At 44.3% G+C, this 21,760-nt stretch overlaps 1 protein-coding gene across 1 annotated transcript; it reads left to right on the plus strand.

Annotated features, from left to right (window-relative positions):
• Window positions 1-526: 526 nt before the first annotated feature.
• Window positions 527-21,406, plus strand: ndrg2 (NDRG family member 2). Its single transcript, XM_076162569.1, has 16 exons — window positions 527-793; window positions 13,105-13,191; window positions 14,076-14,117; window positions 14,214-14,319; window positions 14,409-14,529; window positions 14,614-14,676; window positions 14,962-15,022; window positions 15,195-15,281; window positions 15,522-15,578; window positions 15,685-15,788; window positions 15,887-15,931; window positions 16,027-16,078; window positions 16,159-16,206; window positions 16,303-16,338; window positions 16,424-16,475; window positions 17,214-21,406. The coding sequence occupies exons 2-16, from the start codon at window positions 13,117-13,119 to the stop codon at window positions 17,375-17,377; spliced, it is 1,113 nt and encodes a 370-aa protein (XP_076018684.1). The 5' UTR covers window positions 527-793; window positions 13,105-13,116; the 3' UTR covers window positions 17,378-21,406.
• Window positions 21,407-21,760: the final 354 nt, after the last annotated feature.

The following is a 21,760-nucleotide window of genomic DNA, read 5'->3' on the forward strand; positions in this document are numbered from 1 at the left end:
ATTTATTTCCATATCTGTCGCTGACATGCAACTTTATGGCTGTTATCAGTGCTGCCACCCATGGACCAGAAACGCCCTCGATGACCCCTGGAGGTCACATGGAGCCACAGGAGCCAGGATTTGAACAAACGGAACCCCAGGGGACAAACTGTTGTTGTCCCATCGTTGGACTGTTCCAAAGTAAAAATGTCGCCTTCCTTTTCCTCTTCCAGCCCTTTTTTTTAACAGGTGTGTTTATTTACCTGGTGGCGCGCGCCCGAGCTGGGGCTCACATCCACCACAAAACGGCCAACCATAGACTGTACCAACACCCTCAAAGAGGAGAGGGGTAGTCCGACAGCAGAAAACATCATTATATGCCAATATCTCACCAGTTATTTAGCCTAACCCAAATTTGACCCATCCTGTGTGTAGGCGTAGTGTAATAACGATCAAAACGAACTGTTTTAGTAGCGTAAAATCGATTATTTATTGATATAAGCGTATTCGGCACCCCTGGAAACTGGATGCCCCGCATTGCCGTTTCAATGGACCGCTCCGAATTTCTCCGTGTGCAGATTTTTTTCCTCCTGCAGGAGAAAGAGGAGAAAACATTGGGAAGTGAAGGGGAAATAGAGGAGGAGAAGGAGGAAAAAAGTGATCTAAAAGGAGATTATAGTGGGAAGATTGGAGGGACCAGTGCGCACAGAGAGCGAGGAGAGGTTGTTGCGCAAGCGGAGACTTGTAATATATTTTTAGAAGTCTGCCGTTTTGTCTGAAGATTTCATTGTGTTCCCTTTTTGCGGATTAAAAGGTGAGTTGAAGCTTTTTATTATGTAAAAACATAAATATAAAGGCAGGGATTTTTTTTTATATTTCAGTGTCATTTAAAGCCAAAGTCGAGCGACAGCCTGTAGATTTTGTCTTTGTTCCTTGCTGAAATATTCGTTTTTTTATATTTGGCTTAAATACTTCATATAAAACAGGCAAATATCCAAATAGTAACCCCTGTTATATCCCTGTTAAATGATGCACAAAGGAAGCTGTCAAAGTCCTGAATCAGCCCCCCCCCCCCCTGTGTTTACTCCAATTGCATCCAGACACATGCTGCTCGATCCGGCTTCAGATCCACACACCTCACATCTGCAAAATATCAACATTTTAAATCCGTTTTCCATCAAAAGATCCAAAGATTGTGTTTAATCATTCCTCGTGCATGTGTGTTTGTGTTAAAACGAGGCGCCCTGATGTGAGTGAACGTGTGTATTGACTCGCACATGTGGCATCGCCAGGGGTCTTTGTTCCTCGGTGCGGTTTTGTTTTTCATTCTACAATAACCAACACAGACATGACAGCTCGATAGCGCGGCTCGGATCTCATATAGACGCAATGTAGGCCAGTATTGACATCACTCCCGCCGTATGAACTTGGATCATATTTATCTTTGACACCCCCCCCTCCCTCGGCCCCCCCTCCCCTCACAGGCGCATCGTTGCTCCTTCCAACGGGAATGTCGCGGTTGAAGACTTTTATTTTGACAAAAAGGTTCGCTTTTGTGTTCAGGGCTGGGAGGAGAAACGGGGGGGGGGGGGTTGGGGGTTTGGGGTTGGTCGAGGTGGGTGTCGAGGGTCTCTGCGCGCCAGGGGGGGGGGAGTGTGAAATGTGTGTGTCAATGTCAAATGGGGGTGTGTCCCTTGTGTTTATGCATTGGCCCGATCAAGCAAGACTGCACAGCACATCACAGCAATCACCCTAAGGACGAAAGGAAGTCCTCCTTATAGAATATGTAGAGGCTGGCGTGCGTAATGGGAACCTTCAGCGGGTCGAACCAGAACAAGGACGCACACGCACACGCACATAAAACTAACCCTGTCTGCACACCTACAAAAAACATTTTTACACAACGTTGCAAGCTGTATGCGCGCACAGACTCCACACACACACACACGCGCGGGCACAGATTGTGTGAGTCATTCCGCATTTGGAGACTCTGGGCTTCGCTGCTCTTTGAGCAAAGTGGAGCCCCTGCTGGTGGCGCGCGCGCGTACACGCACACACACACATTGTCCCAGAATGGTTGTGCAGCGAGATATAATTCAGGTGTACACACACACACACACACACACACACTGCTTCTCTTGTTACTTGTTGTTCAGATGTGCTGGTGGGTGTGGTGTCACCATCTTTGTGTCCATTTTTATCTCAGCGTTGTGGCCTGATACCAAAATATAACCATTTAAAGGATTGTCTCAGTGTACTTTCTCCACAGAGACGTTTGTGTGGTTTGGTTGCTACTGACAAAGATGATCAACGCTGATTTTGATGTAACTTTATGACAAGGATGAGGAAATTCTATAGGGGTCAACCTCGCATTTTGACACTTTTGACAATATTCAACACAAAGGATTTCTCTCCCCTTAATATGTGTCACCTCACATATTATTAATACCCTCCCCCGCCCCCCTCGCCCCCAGCAATAACTCTGAGTCGCCAGTAAAGCGCTTTTTCCATATATCCATGGTCGTGTTCTCACACAAACTAAGGAGGGAATGAGTCAATCCTCACTAAAAATTTTATTAATAGTGTCAGATTGTTGTTTTTGTTTCTCTTACAGTGCAATTACGTGCGTGACTTAGTTTGACCGTTTCTGCTCTCCAAGTTCAACTTCAACACAAAACCAAAACAGTTGCAGGAGCCTTTCTCGCCTCCAACTAACCGCAAACGGATGGCGTTATAGGCGAATTAGCCAGGTTGTTGACGTGTCAAGGCACTCACTGATGGAGTTTTGAGTGACGTCATACTCATCAGCCGCGGCCAGGGACCTCCTCGGATTGAACTTTTGCCCTTTCGGCCTGGCGGTAGGGCTCCATCCCCGGGCGTTTGTGGGGGCGGGTGACATTCTCAGTCTTTAATGCGAGCGTAAGGACGGTTTTGTCGTCAAATAGTAGATGGCCATCCAGCGAGTCGCCATGATTTGATCCCTAAGTGCTGAGTTTGATCGTCTCTGCGCCACTGACCTCGTTGCCGTGTTGGCTATCGACCAATTTGACCTCGATCCAGAGTCGATGCAGCGTCATCAGTCAGTGCCAGTGTGAGCACAGGGGATTGCAGAAGTGTGTGTGTGTGTGTGTGACATGTCGTAAATACCTTGTTTGGACCCCCAGACTCCAGGCTGAGCAAGCGTAAATTACAATATACATTCCTCACTGTCGAATATAATAAATCCAACTGACAGAGGAGGTTGAACATACATTTGAATATATGAAATAATTATCTAATAAATTACCAAACTTTCCCATTTTGTTTCTTTTTAAATCATTTCACAAAAATCCTTCCCACAAATGCAACCTTTGCAGTCTTGATTCCCAACCATTGGCATCTCCATCTTCTCTAACATTGAATTCTGGACAAAGACAGAAACCTTGATCAAATTGTGAGCCTGGTTGGTGTGTTGCTGCGTGATTTAGTGACATATTTAGTACTTTTTAAATTCTCCTGTAGCCAAGCACAAACTTTAAACATGGCACGACACATTTCCGTGATATTGACCAACGTTATGAGTGTGTATGATTTTCCATTACTTTGCCGAGCCTTGGGGATGCTTTCAAGCACTTGCGAGGCGTCTAGGTCACAATGCAAAGAGAGGAGAAAATGGAGACTTTGATTTTAGGTGTTTAAACACTGCATCTCATCCACATTTCCTCCGGATTCCTCTCGCATTTGCTTCCTTTTGCTGAAGCACAAATGCATTTACACAAGTTACTCGAGCGTGTTCACACCGTCACCTTTGCCTGTTGACTCTGCCAGTGTTAACATTTACTCCCACTGTGTTTGCTCATCCATCTGTGTTGACTGTGGGATACGACAACATGCCCTTACCTGCTGCACTGGTTGTGCTGAAGTTTGGGGTTGAAGTTCAAATCATGTTTTTTTTCTCACCTTCAATGCTGGCGAAAGTGGATTTCCATGTATTGACCCAATTTAATTCCATGAATGACAATTGATATTAAAGTGAAAGTGTCTGGGTCATTACATAACGTTTTTGTGACATACTGTGGGATTCTGATTACACATCAACTTAAAGGGGACGTGTGCAGATTTCCAGGTATGCATTTCAGTTATTTTCATTTAGGGGTACATTTTCAAAACTGTGCTATTCTTGATATGTAAAAAAAATGCAGTGCAACTCACCCTTGTGCACTGAGTGAAAACACTACTCTAATCTAATTGGCCAGCTGCATGGACATGTTGTGAGGCTGTCGGGTTAATTCAGGACTGATACACTCCCCCCCTGTATTACACCACAAGAACTAAAAATAACAAAGAGCATCATATGTAAACAGAGGCTTGTATGTTTATGAAGCAAAGTAGGCCAGTAAACAGCAAGCACAGATGTATTCATGTCCCAGGATGTTGTTCTGTCACCGTGTTTGCTCAGAAATAGATCTTTGCCCTTATGTTTGGGTGTTGATGATGCTTTATAAGAGTGCACCAGCTGTTGGTCATGTATGATAATGACATGGTGGGAACACGAGAATGCAAAGGCAGCATCTAAAAGTGAAGTATTAAGTATTACTGTAGTAAGCGGGAAAGCATGGCGGCGGTTTCTGCAGTGACAGTGCCATGGAGCAGCTGTTTGTGCCTCTTCAGTGTTTGGGCTTTGTTTACGACTGGATTTAAGTATCATTGTGCATTTATTGCAGATGTTCTTACAGCTGTTGGCGGAAACACAGACAACTTAACATAGGCAGTGGATTAAAGATGGATATAAATACGACAGCTTCTGTATGTCTCTATATGTAATATACCCTTACACTCTCCTAAGGCCCACACCTTTAGGTGGATTAAGTGTGTGTTTGTGTGGCTTCATCGCTGCAATCCCAACGCAATTATTTCAAGAAAGGAAACGACACAAAGCTTTAATTAAAGAAAAAGGAGGGATTTTTGACAGTAATTCTGTCTTTGTGTTTTTGGAACCCTCCACACAATTACGGAGATACAAAGGGGAATAACAGTGCACAGTTTCACTTTCTCTCCCTGGCCAGTGTGTTGGATGAAGCAAACAATGACCTTTAACTAATCCAGTTCATCATTTTCAGTCATTTATATGTATGTAGGCAGCTCAGACCTTTTAAAGGGACCTGTTTTCACCCAGTGTACACAGCAGTGCTGTAGCAACCAAAAGTGGACCAGTGTCTGTAAATTAAAAAATTTGCCGTAGAGCTGTTGTTTACATGTGTACCTTTCTACTCCGCTTGTTGTCATCAATAGAATGAAACTTCCCAATATTGGGAATGAGTCGAATCCAAATGCTGAAAGTTGAGCCGATACCGATAAGAAACTTAAGGGTTTGGGTTTTGTGGGTTCAGATGAACATCAACAATTTGGATTACAAGGTTCAGATGTGTTTTTGTAACTCAGGCTTGCGTATTGAAGATCAGTTATTGATTGCATTTTTCCACCATTTTCCACCCTGTAACTCAAGCACTATTTCCACCATTCAGATGAATTCCGGCACATTGTGAAATTCGTTGCATGCTGTGGAGAGGCTGTAAACACTGCTTGTGTAACTCAAGATAGGTCACTGGTTTTGATATGGCCACTGCTATTTTTGGACGGGCAGTAGTGAAGAGTTTTGTAACATGAACTTCATTTATTTATGCTGCCTGTACAGTGAGTTTCACATTGGCCCATGGTGTGATAATGTGTCCCAGTAAACTCCGGCCATTGTCTGAATTGTTATCTTGGCCCAATCTTGCATCTAGTATTACATATTCATCTGAGCAAGAATTGATTTCTGTTTGTGCGTAGGTGTGCACGCGGTCGCAGCATCTGGGTCAGTGTGTACGGATTTCATGCTGTGTAGGTGTGTGTGATTTCGGCAGTTGCCATACGTTAGCATATAGGTCAGTGCGCGTTTGTGTTGCTCAGTCTGTTGCCCGGTGGCTCGAGGCCAGATGCAGACAGGCTGGGCAGCACAAAGCTCTGTCTGTTCCCACACGTCCAAGCGGCCCCAGCACCCTATTTATAGACGACGTTCAGCCCTAAACTTCATTCATATTTCTAAAGGTAGACTGATGTGCACATATTTGTCTTCTTCCTTGAACACAACACGACGACAGGATTTTGACAGAAGTGTGCGACCACTGCAACACTGTCAGATTGATCAAACGTGTGTGAGTGTGTGTGTGTGTGTGTGTGTGTGTGTGTGTGTGTGTGTGCGTGTGCGTGCGTTTGTGTCACAAAGTGAGCTGTGCACACTGTGTCGTTACATAATCTGGAAAGACCGTCCATAGACCCGCAAGCAGTGAGAGAGAGACAGAGAGATTGGGGCGAAAACAAAGAGAAAATATGTTAGCATAGGAAACATTCGCCCCCCTGGTGTGTGTCCATGCCTGGTGTATTTATATAGATTCCTTGCAGTTGTCTTACCGATCTCCTAGCAACAGGGGCTATCGCAACGAGGGAGGACCACTTGAGAGCTGGCTGTGGGCCAGAAATGGATAAATATGTAACAACGGGACACAATGAAGAACATTACCTGAGACTGAGTGTAGAGCTGCAGGTTCATGTCGACTAAAGGTCAATCCTGTCGTCCAAATATGTATGAAAAATGTCATCCACAGCCTGAATGTGAGCAACACCGTTTGCATAGCAACGGCGTGTGGAAGAGTAAGCGTAGTTACAATCGAGCACAATTCTGTCCTCAGGCTCAGGTTTGTTTTAAAAAAGAGATAGAATTTAGGTCCCTGTGCGACCGAAAGAGTTGTTGAAAACATTTACCAAAGTTTAGTGTGTGAATGTATCTGTGCTCATGTGCAGCTCAGAAATCCATCCATCCATTTTCCAGCCCAGATGTCCCACTTCCACGCCCCTCACCCTGTCGCTTAGGTTGAGCCCTGACTCCCGACTCAATGCTTCTTGAATCCAAGATCTCATTGTTTATCGGGCATTAGGAGAACTCATGTAAGAGTTGTTGACGTACGTAGGTCGACGGGTAAATTGAGAGCTTTGCCTTCAGGCTCAGCTTTCTCTTTAGCACGACAGATCAATAAATCGTCTGCTGGGATTAATCTATCAATCCTTTTTCGGCCCCCGTTACCTTCAACATGTCCCCCCCCGCTGTTCTGTCTGACCTACACAGTGGCCAAAGGAGTATGTGTCTAGCTTTCTGAACAGGCTGTTGCTGATAACAGTGTGTGCCCAGGAAACCATACCTGGTTAAATAAAGTTTAAAACTACAAATTAGAAGCCTGAACAAACACAAAAAATATTTTATCAACAGCTATATAACCAAAAGCTAAACTAAATACAATCGCACAAAATGTCACACGGATGTTTATGCTGTCAACGATTTAAAGGTGTATTCTGGAAGTTGCAGCTAAGTGCTGTCACCACTTTGCTGTCTGGCCGTTAATCTTTATTAGCCTTAACCTAATGGTCCCGAAGAATCAATTTACTCTAGCTTGAAGGTCAATTAGTGTATTTGCGTACACAAATACGCGGCTTGTCTGAGCGGCTGACTTGAAACAATCGACCCAGTGGTTTCAGCTTTCTTTCTTGTCTTTCGAACGCTGGCAGATCAACCCAAAAACAAGACGAACTGCTGTCTTTTGGACATCCTCGTAATTAGTGGGGGTAATGATTGAGCCTCTGTCTGATGGGAGTGGACAAAGTAAAAGCCCGTCCCTCAGACTCCATTGGCTCACATGGAGCGTTCTGGGCAGCTAACTGTGTTTTGCTTCCATGTGGTTCCGCAAGTTATTCATTTCTTTATGGAAGGCTCCATCGGTTAGTTTTTCATAAGTAAAGAATAATTTAGAGCTCCGTATTACATTCTGAAATTGCTTGTTTTGTCTGAGCAACTGAGTTTAGTTACACGTTTAGTTAGTTTAGTTTAGTTATGTGACACGCAGAAAAGCAACACGTTTTGACATTTGAGAGGAAGGATATTGGATTTTACTGGGGTTTTTCTTTGATAAATGACTGAAATACTTAATCCATTCTGCTCAGACTCTCATGCGTGTCTCCTCGTGAGAATTATAGTGGTTATTCACAGTATTTTTGAGAATGCAATTAGTGCATAATGCGCCTCCGTTGAAGCAGCGTTTTGCTTTCAAAGTGTTACGGATGCGAGTGAACCGACTGGGAGTGGGCGGATGGAGGCGGAGAAAAGCCCTAAAATGTGAAGAGGGGACAAGAGAGGAAGAGGAAAACCTTGCTCGTGAAAGCAGCGCTGTGGGAAGCTGCGGGGTGAGATTTGAGGGGTGGGGGATTGGCACAGGAGGAGCTTTGGCTCTCCTCCGAGTCTCCATGGTGGCTGCTGTGGTGCTTTCTCTCTCTCCAGGCGTTTGCCTCTCATTTTGCGCTCTCATTATCTGCTCGCCGACTCTGTTTGGGCCAATAGGCTTAGCAACAGCAAACCCTCCCCAAACCTCCAGACGGGTCAGAAATGACCGCTTGAGGCTGAATGCACTCACAGCCGAGTGGTAGCAGTTGTTGCTTTGAACTTGTTTCCTGTTGCCATGCCAAACCGCTAAGGCATTAGCTTCCAGACACTTAAACAAATGAATAAACATAAAAGATATCAACAGCTTGTATCGCCCTCCTCTAAGGGGTCGGGCAGTCACACCCTATCAATCAGTACAGCCACGCCTCATAGGATAATATGATCAGACGAGTCCTTATTGATCCATATGTGCAAATTCAGCATTTCAATTTGTACAAAAGGAAACATGTCGGCCCTAATTGGCACCCTAGACAAACCGCGACTTATGGCTAAAAAAGAACAGAACTTGTGTCCAAATGCTGCCTTCCATCAATCCATTTCAGGCTCAATGGCAGTAGGTGTGTGCAACCCTCCACTTTGAACCTACGGTATATCACACTGTCGGGGGGTCCACGTGTCCAGGAAGAGGGAGGAATTTGGTTTAAGTTCGCCATCATCCCCTCCATCTTGGCGTTTCTTTAGTTAGTTTTGTGAAAAAACATGGCCATTGCCGTTCTAGGGATTTGTTGCTCCGCACAAATGACAAGAGCATCTCGAGTTTATCATGCTGCACAGAGGTTTTTGTCTTAGGTTGGAAATGCCGGGGACGGGAAAGTCGGATGCAACCCCAACACAGATGTCAGCAGATCGCCTCAAACAACTCAACATTTTAAAGCTTGTCTACAACGACCTTTTTGCTTTTCCACCTTTAGCCTACTTTCTCGATATAGGTGACCTTAATGCTTAGTGGTCTACTTTTGCATACCATGTGTGTGTGTGTGTGTGTGTGTGTGTGTGTGTGTGTGTGTGTGTGTGTGTGTGTGGTGCCTCTTTGTTGAGAGCTGCAAATACCGGTGGCAGCCAAGAGAGACAGAATGAATGAGGAGCGTCTCTGGCTGCGGTGCTGTTTACCCCATTTTCCCTTTCACTCGCTGCTGGGCGGCAAGAAACAATGATAGAGAGAGAGAGAGAGAGAAGGTGACAGAAACACTATGAAGACCTGCAGTGAGACAGAATGAACAGTAATGTCGGGCAGAAATGGAGTGAGACACCGACGGACAGTAAGCAGGTTGAGATTGGCTGGAGGGGAAGCAGAGAGAGAGTTTTCCTGTGGCGGCTGCTTGTTGCTTCAGCACTTTGCACAACAGTGAAAGTCCCTCACCAATGAAGTGGTGCATTAGGGAAAAGTAGAGCAGCGAGTCAAAGCCCATTTACTTGTGGCTTTGCCCCCGGTTTAGTTTGTCGCAGCTTTCAACTCGGTGGAAGTTGATTTTGTGCAGTAATAGAAGCTGTCAGTAGGAAATGAAGTCCTGACAGAGTGCAGACAAACCAGCAAATACGCAGATCTTTCATCAAGAACCACAAGTTAATGATGCTTTTTTTTCTCTGTTGCAATGCTGGACTTTGTCACTCGCCGGATCTCCATTGACGTGTGTTGAAGTTGCAAATTGAAGAATGTGTTATGGAAAAAAATTGGGAAAAAACAGCGTACAACAAGCAATTTCTTAGGTTTGATCCCCATATCAGAGATTTGTGCATTTACTCTTTGTCAGCAAAGGATCCTGCTGTGGTCGACTTCCTGTTATCCTTCCTCACACCAATGTGTAGACTGCTGGGTTCAATTTCGAAAGCAGCAGGGAGAGGAAATGCAGAAGCACAAACATTATTATATGATTACATCTAAGTGTTCAACTTCACGTTTGGTTGCATGAAGGTCAACGTACACAGCAGCAGGGATTGAAAGCAGCGCACTTGCATAGAGAATCTTATCAACGCAAATGTCATACGGCCATGTAATGTCACTTCCTTAAAAGAGGAAGGTTGGATTTATTATTCTGGTGCGGAAAGAGCGATAGAAGCAAAGGAAGTGAGATAATCGACTGCACTCACTCACCTCTCACACACTGAAGTGTCAGCTCAGGTAACCTTTATCAACTTCACTTTCCACATTTATCCAGATTCAAGCAAACTGGTCTGGATTCACGTGCTTGGATTCAGCTGTTTTGGAGTCAAAGTGGACACATTTTGCAGACTTCCATGTTCTTGTTTAGAACTAAGTCTTATTTATAACGAGCAATGCTTTAATGTGGAAAAGTAATTGAACCACCTCTGCTCCCTCTTACTCCAGCACTACAGTGCACGCAGAGTGAAAACGGGCACAGTCTCTTTAAGCCAGGCCTGAGCAGTCATCACCCACAGATTGCAATACTCAGATGCTTCCATTACACTATTATATATTTATATGTATATACACACACATTACACTATAACATGAATATAATGGACACACAAAATTGCAATATTCCAATCCCAGCTAATAATAATTTAAATAAACCATTATAATGAAGCCACTTTGATATAGATGAGTGGCTTAAGACAGAAATATTTACATTTCTGTCATTTGTTTAATTTGCTATCTATCATTTGTTTTTACAATTTATTTTATTTGCCACCAATAGAACAAAGACAACTGGAGGACGGTGTGTTTTTAATCGCTTCTTCTTTTTAATGGAATAGTCGATGAGAATGGATTAATGGATGGTGGCAGCTCTAGTGTGTAGCAATAACTAACACCAGACGATTTGGTTTGTAACCGCCTGACTGCAGAGCAACTCTGTGCTGACATTGAATTGCATTAAAGGACACAGAGATAGATTCAGCATGAGAGGGAGGGAGGGAGAATGGGGAGAAAATGGGGGAAGCGGGGATGACAGGGAGGATTGACGAAAACAGATTGTGACTTGCTGTAATGAGACGACCGGCAAGCAGTGGACGGCTGAAATGCCGTTTATGAATCCATACGAAGGACCTCAGATTCATTTGACTCCAGAAATTATTTCGTCACCAGCTGATATCTGAGAGCTGGAACCTGTTTCGATGCAGCAGATGAATTGAGCAACTGTTATCTGACAGCTGAACTGTGGAAGTTAAGGGGAGGGAAAAAAGTGAGCGAGCAACACATTTTCTGTTGTGCTCCCTCTCTCTCTCTCTCTCTCTCTCTCTCTCTCTCTCTGTTGGATTTGAATCTGTCGCTTTCTTCTCTCCGTGGTGACAGACGGCGCCTCCTGTGCAGTTAAACAGTTATTACACGCTCTGAAACACACCAACTGAGAGACAGAGAGAGAGGGGGGAGGGGGGGGGGGGGTGAGTGAGTTAGGCCGATTAGAATGTTAAAAAGGGAAATGTGTGCTGGAGAAGGGTGGGATTGAGGGAAGGAAAGGTACAGGTGCGGGGAGACCAAGTATAATGGCCGAGGTGTACATGAGACCCATATCAATGCTGCATTAAACATGATGCGCGCATGTGACTTCCTCCTCTACCACTGTGCCTGTCCGCAGGCTTCAGCAGCAGATTTTCCTCCTCACAACCTTCACCATGATGTGAATGCAATAATTCAGCCTGCCACACACTGAATGGAGCAGGATGTAACAGATGGATCCATGCTTGCTTTTATTAATGCTTCCAATTAAAACATCCAGGACCTCAGAGTGGAATGCACACAAAAAGACCGACACCCAGATAAAACAGCCACACGAATCATAGTACATTAAATGATATCGGCCATCGGCGGATCTTGGCGACGTACCGAGCGTGTTCCAGTTCGAGTTTGACAGTAAGTGAGACAAAGAGAGGGAAGAGGCCGAGGCACCAAACTGCACGGGCAATTGAGACGGATGAGGAAGAGGGATTACTGAAAGATGCACGCAAACCTAATAAGTACATATGGACGATGATGTGGAGAGAGAGAGATGAATGGGGGGAACAAAGGATGAATTCAGGACGGTGTGTGTGTGTGTGACTGTGTCTGTGTGTGGGTGGGTGTATTGGTGGGCGGTAGTGTGGAGGGGGGGCCGTTTGGTGACTAATCATTTCCGTCTGAAAGTGTGTTACCTCAGGGCAGTAGTTCATTCTCTGTATGAGTGCACACACACACACACACACCATCGTTCCAATATGATGGATGGATGATTAAATGATTATGATAGAGATAAAAGGACAGAACAACAAGCAGATTTGTATCTAACCTTAAACTCTCTCTCTTTTTATCTATCCTCTCTCTCTCTCTCTCTCTCTCTCTCTGTCTCTCTCTCTCTCTCTCTCTCTCCCCGCGGTCATGCAGATGTGTTGATATGTTGTTGTGCAACACAGTCTAGCACCCAGTGTTTGGAGGGTTGAAAAGGGGTGAGCAGGTGTGCTTATGCTAAAAGAGTGTTTTGTTATTGCGGCGCACAGCTGATGCAGGTCGTGCTGAACAGACACGCAAGCAGCAACACAACAAAGACGTAGCGAACACTGACAAGGAGGTTAAAGGGCCTGGAGTGGAATAACTGCTGTAGAAGTCTAAAACTTTAGACTTGGTTTTAAAGGCTTGTAATACTTTTCAGCCAACGTTTGAGGCTCTCTTCCACCCCCTTTTGTCTCTGTCTTCGTCCCACAATCCCTTTCTGCATCTCTGCTGCCACTAATGACTAATTAACATTCAGAGGGCCCCACTGTGCACGGACATTCCCATAGGAACAAAGCCGTATACAGTATTTAATCACTTGCATCTGTGCCCACGTCGCTGTGTGTTTGTGTGCAGCGGAGAGGGACAAGCGATGTGGAGTGTGTGATAATCATGTGTTCCACCTGTGCAGGAACGCGACGCCATGACAACCGAAATGCAAGAGATCGCCATCACAGAGGAGAAGCCTCTACTCACGGGTCAGGCCGACTCCACCAAGGTCAGAGGTCCAGATACCATGTAACACACATGCACATGAGTATGCTTGCAAATACACACAAGTTCTGTAGGTCGACTTAGCTAAAAATTAAGTGTGTGTGTGTGGGGGGGGGGGTTTGTGTGTGTGTGTGTGTAATGGGTGTGTAATGTGTGTGAAAGTCAATGTTGTCAATGTGTGCACCATATGCGATTGAATGTTGGTTTGTGCTTAGAGTCTAGCAAAGCCTGCATGACAACACGTGTTCTGAGCAAATGTACAGGTGTGTGTGTGTCTGTGTGTCATATGTACCTTGCTGACATCAAATCCCAGGGGAGCGCAAGCAGCTGTTCCGCTCCGCTCTGCTGATGTTGACATGTAGATGTGTGTGTTGTAGCAGATGCCTCTCACTGCTCACACCCACTGGCAAAATGAGGAAATACAACCTTAACACAAAACAACGACAACAAGCTTACTGTGAGAGTCTGCTTAATGCCAAATGCAAATAATCAGTATTATATACATTCATTATATGACTGGATCAACATATGACATATGACATGGGTTGCTCATTTAACCAAGCAAAGACAATCTGTCCACGTGCTCATTTTGTAAGAGGTTGCCATGTTGGTTAATTTGCACAATCGGAGCTTTGCAAATGAGCAACAAAATGTGACACAATGCGTTTCCTCTTCATGATCCCTGACATCCCATAACCACCTGCTCCTCTATGTCGCCCACGCTGCCTGTGTGGGTGTTAATTAGAGGACTTGGCCTCACTTAACACCACACCACCACCATAATGAACAAAACGTCCATTATGGTTTCCAGGCACACGAACCTGATCTCACACACACATAAAGTTGGGCGTGTTCTAATGAGACTCCCTCCCCCTTGATTCATCACAGGAGGCTGAGCTGGCAGCGAGGATCCTGCTGGACCAAGGGCAGGTAAGAGCGTTCACACACACACAATCCCAATCCAGAAGTGTCAGCGTTGCCCTAAACGGGTTCTAACAGGTTAGAATGTGTCGCTCTCTCTTTCAGGAGCACAACATTGAGACCCCTCACGGTGTCCTGCACGTGACCCTGCACGGCACGCGCACCACCCGCCGGCCCGCCATCCTCACCATGCACGACGTGGGTCTGGACGGTGAGCGACTCTTTCCTTTGCGCGTCTCCCCTTCATGACCCCACGCACCAAATCTCATTGTCGTTTTTAACTCATTTGTTTTCTGGCAGGCAAGAGCTGCTTCTCGCCACTGTTCAAGTTCGAGGAGATGCAGGAGATCGTGAAAAACTTCACCCTGATTCACATCGACGCCCCCGGGCAGGAGGACGGGGCTGCCGCCTTTCCCGCCAGGTACGACATTCGCTGTGTGTGGCTAAAACTCTGAAGACCTCCTTGGGTTTGTTAGATTGAGAACAACTGTGTTTCCTGTTGTAGTTACCAGTATCCCTCCATGGACACCATTGCAGAGATGATCCCTGCTGTCCTGCAATTTTTCAAGTGAGTTCATTTAGACGTAAGCATGGGCAGAAATCGATTTGACTTGGAAAAACACATGCAGAATGCTGTTATCTACATCATGTTGCAGCGGTAGATGTCAAATATGTAGCATTGGGCTGTGATCCCACTGCAGGAGCCCAGATAGTTTACTGTGGAACATCGTAATAAAGTTTATATTTAATTATAAATTCAATTAACAACGTCAGTTGTTTGTTTGCTGCGTTTTTGATTATGCTTGCCTATATACATCAGCGTTGTTAATGCGTGTGTGTGTGCCTCTGCCAGCTTCCGTACTGTGATCGGAGTGGGAGTGGGAGCAGGCGCGTACATCCTCTCCAAGTTCGCAGTGAGTCTTGGGCTCTTTTAGTTTCTGTCTCCGTGACTTCAGCACCACAGAAGCAACCATTTTAAAATGCAAAAAATCTGGGTTATAATCCTTTAACTTTCTACATGCTATCGTATTTCGTGTATGCAAAGAGACTGATCCAAATCTTCCCTCTCTTTCTGCCTCCCTGCAGCTGGCGAACCCAGATTCAGTGGAAGGTCTGGTTCTGATCAACATCGACACCAGTGCCCGGGGATGGATCGACTGGGCTGCTCAGAAAGTAAGTCTCCTTGTTGTCCTCTTCCTCTTCTTCAATTGTCTGTCTGTGATTTCATCTCCGTCCCCTGCGTGTATTCCGTGATGTCGACAAATGTTTCATCTAGTTTATTGGAGTCCTCCATCAAGGAGACAAGTGTAAATATGGATGTGACATTATCAGCGTCTCCGCCCAGTATTGATCACACCGCTGGTCATGTTATCGAGGAAGATGGTATTGATGTCTCACTTCGTCTCTTTGTAGCTCAGCTCTGTGACGTCCTCACTCGCCGAGCAGATCCTCTCCCACCTTTTCAGTCAGGTATGACCATGAATGTGGTTTTGTCTCCTCCTGCACACGCTCGTAGGAAGAACCTGTCAGATCTTCTCTCTGTATTAATGTGTTTCAACCTCCTGGTCACTTTTAGGAGGAGCTGTCCTCAAACACAGATCTTGTTCAGTCTCACAGAGATCGCATCGCCAAAGCGTCTAACCTGGTCAACATAGAGCTCTTCTGGAAGACTTACAATAGGTAGGCACACACACACACACACATACACACACACACACAATACGAATACGCAACATATCAATTTTTGTAACACCTTAAACTGCTTTTTTCTTCACCAGCCGCAGAGACTTGAACATCGACCGCAGCAGCAGCACCACCTTCAAGTAAACATCCTTACACCTCCTTTTTAAAATGCAAACTTTTGAAATCTCTACGTTTACGCCCTTCTCATGACTCATCTGTGTCTCGTCACCCGCAGATGTCCAGTAATGTTGGTGGTGGGCGACCAAGCTCCCTATGAAGAAGCCGCGGTGAGTTTGGCGCGATCATATGATTCTTCCGATGCCGTGCTTCGGCTAAGTTTTGCTGTTATTCCCTCTGTCGCCACTAGGTGGAGTGCAACAGCAAAATGGACCCAACCACAACCTCATTCCTGAAGGTAACTCCAGTTCGTTTCTTCCTTCCCCCGTTTTGTGCACTTTCTTTTATTGTTCTACTTTTAGCTCACGTGTTCTCTCTTCTTCATCTCTGGCAGATGGCCGACGCAGGTGGTCTCCCTCAGCTGACCCAGGTAAGAACACGCAACATATCACCCTTAACTCACAGTAAAAATCCTTAAAGTCTTTTAAAATTGTGTTTTGTCTGTGCATTTCCAGCCTGCTAAGCTGACGGAGGCTTTCAAGTATTTCATCCAGGGCATGGGCTACAGTAAGTTCACCTGGTTAAACATCACATCCCATAACGTAGGAACATTTCTGTGCTGATCCATTTATACAGGACGATCTGCTGTCTACTCAAATTCGTGTAACCCAGACCTCCAGCTCGGATGATGTCGGTGTGGCTTTATGGAAAGGCTGTCAGCTGGGGTTGTAACTCTTACTCAACTCTCACCACTAAATCTGCCGCCGGCCAGTCGCCAGCCACTTCTACCTCGAGTCGATTTTCAGGGCCCCAACGCCAAGACTACACATTACACCCACGCACAGCTGAGCCACTGTAATCGTAATTTACTGCCTTGGACAGTTTTAACCCAATTTGGATCCAATCTGGCTTTTTGATATTGATCATGTTTAGGGCGTTAGGGTAACAACCTTTGCTATTGATTGTTTATTCTTAAGCCTATTTGGAGTGCTTGAATTGGAACTCATACAATCACATATTTCCAGATTCTTCCACAATTTTAGCTCAACAGTCTCAAAATGCTGCATGATGAATGTCTAATCCAATCGGCAACAAAGTTCTGTCTTTGTTTTTTTTTATATTTTTAACTATATTGGCGTAATTTGCTGCCATTTGGGGCCAGTTACGCCCCTGTTCGGATGGTTACAATAGCAAGCAAATCATCGTTTCTTCACATTTATACCTTCCCAAACCTGTGGAATGAGCTGATGTCACAGGACCGTGAGGTTCTTCTTCATGCATTTCTTTCTCCTGCCCTCTCCACAGTGGCGTCGTCCTGCATGACCCGCCTGTCCCGCTCTCGCACCACCTCCCTCTCCTCCTCCTACTCCATGGATGGCTCCCGCTCTCGCTCCCGCACCCTGTCGCAGGGCTCGCAGGGCGGACAGATGCCCCCCAGCCCCTCCCAAACCATGGAGGTGTCCTGCTGAAGAGTGAGTGAAAGAGAGAGCGAGAGAGGAAGAGGACGGAGGGAGTGGAAAGAGGAAGCAGGAAAGAGATGAATCGGTTACTTATTTGTCACTAAACAACTCCCGTCATTCCCCATCAGAGCAGAGCAGAGCAGGGCTGGAGAAAGGTAGGGGGAAGGGAGTGAGAGAGATGGATATGGCACAGATTAGCACACACACTGTCTGTCTCACATCACATCTGCATCTTGTCCATGTCCTCACTTCCCCCTTTTCAAGCAGAAGAAAAACTGGACCGGGGGGCTGCGAATAAAGGCGGGCAGGTAAAAAAAGAAGAAAATAAAGAAGTTGGGGAAAGTGGGGAGAAGCGGCAACCAGTCCTCTCTCTCTCATGCTGTCAACCAATAGAAGCCCTTTAATTTAGATAAGGGGCGGAGCCTGTAGAGAGCACACCCTTTGAATATTTAACCAATATTAATAACTCTGAAAGCAGTATTGTATTTTGCTGATGATGATATTGAAGCTGATGATGTTGTAATATCAAACAATAACAAACTCCCCTTTATAACGCCATGAATTGAATGAAACGTATAGATGGAAAAAAAATAATATAGCAGATACTTATAACAATGTGTGTCTTCTCTACTTTTGAGCTAGCGATTGTGTTATTTTTTATCGCTTCAATTTGAATTTTTATTTTCATATTTGTAACCTGCCTCGCCAAAGGCACCCAGGCTGTCAGATGGTTTATCCCAGCAGCTAACAAGAGCCATTTCAGAGACCACTTCCTCCTCGATGTTGCCAGTTGTTAATGTCTTCCATTTTTGCCCCGTCTTTTTGCAACTGTTTGGTTTTTCCCACTGGAAACAAGGAAGGAAGTGGGCAGGAAGCATGACGTTTTCCGTCTTTTTTTTAAATTTATTTTCCTGGACTGTTTGGATATTGCATGCCTGGTATCAGCCCATGTGAATACTGACTGAATAGTTTTGTTTTATACTGCTAGTGTGATGTTTGAGCGTACGCGTGCGAATGTATGTGTGTTTGTTTGAGTGATTCGTTAAAGTTACGATCAGAAGATTGCAGCCGACACCCTACAGATGACACGAGTCCAACTGTTAATAGTGCTTCCAATCATGCTGGCAGCCTCATACTGCGTGTCCCAATGTCTGCGCATCAGACTACGCTAAGTAGCAAGCAAATACGGATATTGCGTTGCGGTGTCAGGCGTGGCCACAAGGAACTGCCATGTTTATCGTCTTTGCATGGGTACTGCACCTCCTAACAAACCCAGCTCGCCTACATCAGTCATGGGAGGTTAAATGAACATCCAGCAAACTTGTGCAAGCAATGAGGTCTATAGAATCGTTTTGCGAGATTCGTGCAGAGAGTGTGGACAAGTAGGGCCTGCCCAAGGAAGTAAGAGTCAGAAGAATGAGAGCTTTTTTTGTCTTGTAAGCACAATTTATACGTCAAAGAGAGAGAGAAAGGTCAGGGTCCAGGTTTAGAACGATCTTTTCGAACTTCCCTCCCCCATGTGACAATGAACCAGCCCCTTCACTGCCACAACGGCTGCCCTGTCAGGTACAGCATCAGCGACAAAACACTGCTCCTGTTTCATTTTGAGGATGAGAAGGATCAGCTGATATCCAAGCCTTTAACCATTCAATCTGCCTCTAAGCATACTTACTGCCCTTCACTTTCATAACACAATAACAAGAGACAGGGGCGGTCAAATCTTATGGTAGAAATACTGAGAGCAAATGTCGTAATTAAAATAGTAGTTTAAATCCCGAAAGTGACCAAGATTACCACAGCAAATCAACTTAAAGCTAACCACTGCCCTGTGACATAGAGCTGTTTGACTGACATGCCTTTAAAGCCCATACTACCCATATTAGGACCCTTTCCTTGGAGTACTTGTGCATTTTTAGTGAGTGAATTGTGTGCACGCATTCATGTTTTGATGCACCATTTAAGCTGTCTTTTTTGTAAGTGTGGTTTTGTGTCAGGAGGTCTTGTCCTTTTTATTGCCCCCAGAGGGACTCCAGATGGTGCTGTCAGTCCAGAATTCCAGTGTTGCAGTAAATTCTATTCAGCAGATTTCCAATAGGGGGCTCTGTTGTGTGCCAAAAATCCATCATTCGTCCTTAGACCAAAGCAGGCACAAGTAAAAAATTCCACAAAATGCCTAAGATGCAGCTTGGCTGGGCTTGGGAGCTGAAGCTAATGCTAAAGCTCACTATTTGTTGACAGGGACTCTTTGGAGAGTAGGCTTAACCTTTCATAATAAAATTTGCTTCAGTACGACAACCATGATACATGCTGTAGAGAGTAAGGGTAAGTATGACCAACCAGACACACGTCCTGTAAGCCAAACAGTTTGCTTGACAGGTATTTACTATTTATGTCTCTAGACTGATACATGACAAACTGCGCCACCTAGAGTCTCTTTGGGGGGACACCTCTCCCTATTGGATTTGTTGAAGTAGAGATTCAGAGGAGTTCAGGCTTGAGCTTTGAATAAACAGATACTTGTGTGACGATGATAATGAAGACGACAATATCCGTTTTATACTCAGTCCTCCAGCCTGCCCTGTAGAACAGAATGGGAGGGTTCAAGTGTAGAATGTAATTGCGAAGGTTTGGCTCCTCCCAGTCTTGAATAGACTTAACCAATCAGGCATGGAAACCTCTACCAAATAAGGGATAATGGGCGGAGCCTAAAATTTAATTGCCAAATAAGGAAAAGGAGCGGTACTTCTCAGAGAAGAGTGGAGCTGGGCTGTGTGAATGTAAACGCATGTCCACCTTGTCTTTTGTTTGTCTCTTAATTTTTACTTTTGTCAGTCTTTTCCTCTCCCCTCTGCGTTTTCAATTATCCTTTTTTTAATATTTATCTCTGTGAAGTGTTAGTTTACTGTCCCAGTGTGCTCACAAGTTAGTCAACCGTGTGATAGTTCTTGTGTAACTTTTCTAGCATTAGCACTGATAAGGGAGAATAATATAATTAACAATAATAATGAAAAGTTAGGATAATGAGAATACAATCAGATTTACTTGTGTGGCTAATTTCTCTGTGGAACACAATGAAGATCCTTAAAAAAAAGAAGCAAACTTAAATATTAATAAACGCTTAAGAGAAATGACCAGACTCCTGTCTTGCTTGTTTGTAGTCCTGCTGTAAACACACCTCTTCTTCTATTACGCCTCTGCAGTACATTTAATCCTCTGGTTTGCTGGCTTTGTCGATAATAACGAGAGGGACAGCCAGTGTTCTGTACTTGGTATTGTCCCTTGCATTTTCAACCCTATTATCATTTTGTACCTTGCTATGCTATGGAAACTGGTTGGTTTATTGGTTTCTTTGTCCCTGTTCGCTGTGTTCATAGGGTTGAGACTCTGACACAGAAATCACATGAGAGAAAAACACTGGATACAAAAAGAGTGGATGTTTTGTCTTTTATCTATGATTAATACATTTCCTCTTAAAGTTATATATACAGTAGATATTCAGTTCACTTCCAGATAATTCAAATGTCGAATATGCATGAAGTTTTAACTGTTGTTTTCCATAAATTATCATTTTTTAGGGTTAAAGGTTCACTGCTGTTGCATTCATCACCACAACATCACATGGTTTCAAGCAACACAAACAAACTCAGTTTTGGAAATTCCACTTAATCCCGCTGCCTGCATGTTTACTAGGGAGTGGTTAGGCCAAACACACTTTCACTTTTGTTTGTTTTGTTAGACCCAGAAGTCATAAATGAGCTGTTAATTCTTCTCATTTGATGAATAACATGTTGCATTGTAATAGATGTGCATTTTATCAGAAATGTATGTGATACTGGTCAAAATTCCTTTGAAATATTAAATTGTAAGATTCTAAAATATATAACCCCTCATTAAGTATATAGCAAACAACTTTCTTTATCACTTGAATTTGACACAGATTTTTATCTGCATGAACAAAAACAGCTAACATATACAACACAACATTAGTGAGGTATCGGTGTCATAACATGACATTATTCTCATTTCAATAAAGAATATTGAATAAAAGAGAAAGTAACTTAACAGAAATCCTAACAAAATATGGGAAGTTGACAACAAAACTTGAGATGGTGCTGAAAATGCCTAAAATCCCATTGTTTTGACCTGATAGATGGTACACATGTAAATCTGAATCATACAATTATAAAACAACACAAAATTTGTATACATTGTCCTTGAAGGTATTAACTTTAGTACTTTAAAATATTGTTGAACCCTAATGTTCATCCAGCAATTTGGTAAGCAACATTCATTCACAACTGACTACATTCCATCACAAAATATATACTTTGTTATATACAGAGGGGTTCAGTGATTCATTCCACTCAATCACTTGCAGTTGGTAATCCAGTT

The sequence above is a fragment of the Genypterus blacodes genome, unplaced genomic scaffold, assembly GCF_046128005.1.
Source record: "Genypterus blacodes isolate CSIRO-AG114 ecotype Tasmania unplaced genomic scaffold, CSIRO-AGI_Gbla_v1 ptg000122l_1, whole genome shotgun sequence".
In the NCBI taxonomy this organism is placed as follows: Eukaryota; Metazoa; Chordata; class Actinopteri; order Ophidiiformes; family Ophidiidae; genus Genypterus; species Genypterus blacodes.

Bases quoted from the DNA above. Each gene is read 5' to 3' on its own strand.
- ndrg2 (XM_076162569.1), top strand. From the start codon at position 13,117: ATGACAACCGAAATGCAAGAGATCGCCATCACAGAGGAGAAGCCTCTA. The intron at 13,192-14,075 runs GTCAGAGGTCCA...GATTCATCACAG, and splicing joins GTCAGGCCGACTCCACCAAG to GAGGCTGAGCTGGCAGCGAG. The intron at 14,677-14,961 runs GTGAGTTCATTT...TGCCTCTGCCAG, and splicing joins GCTGTCCTGCAATTTTTCAA to CTTCCGTACTGTGATCGGAG.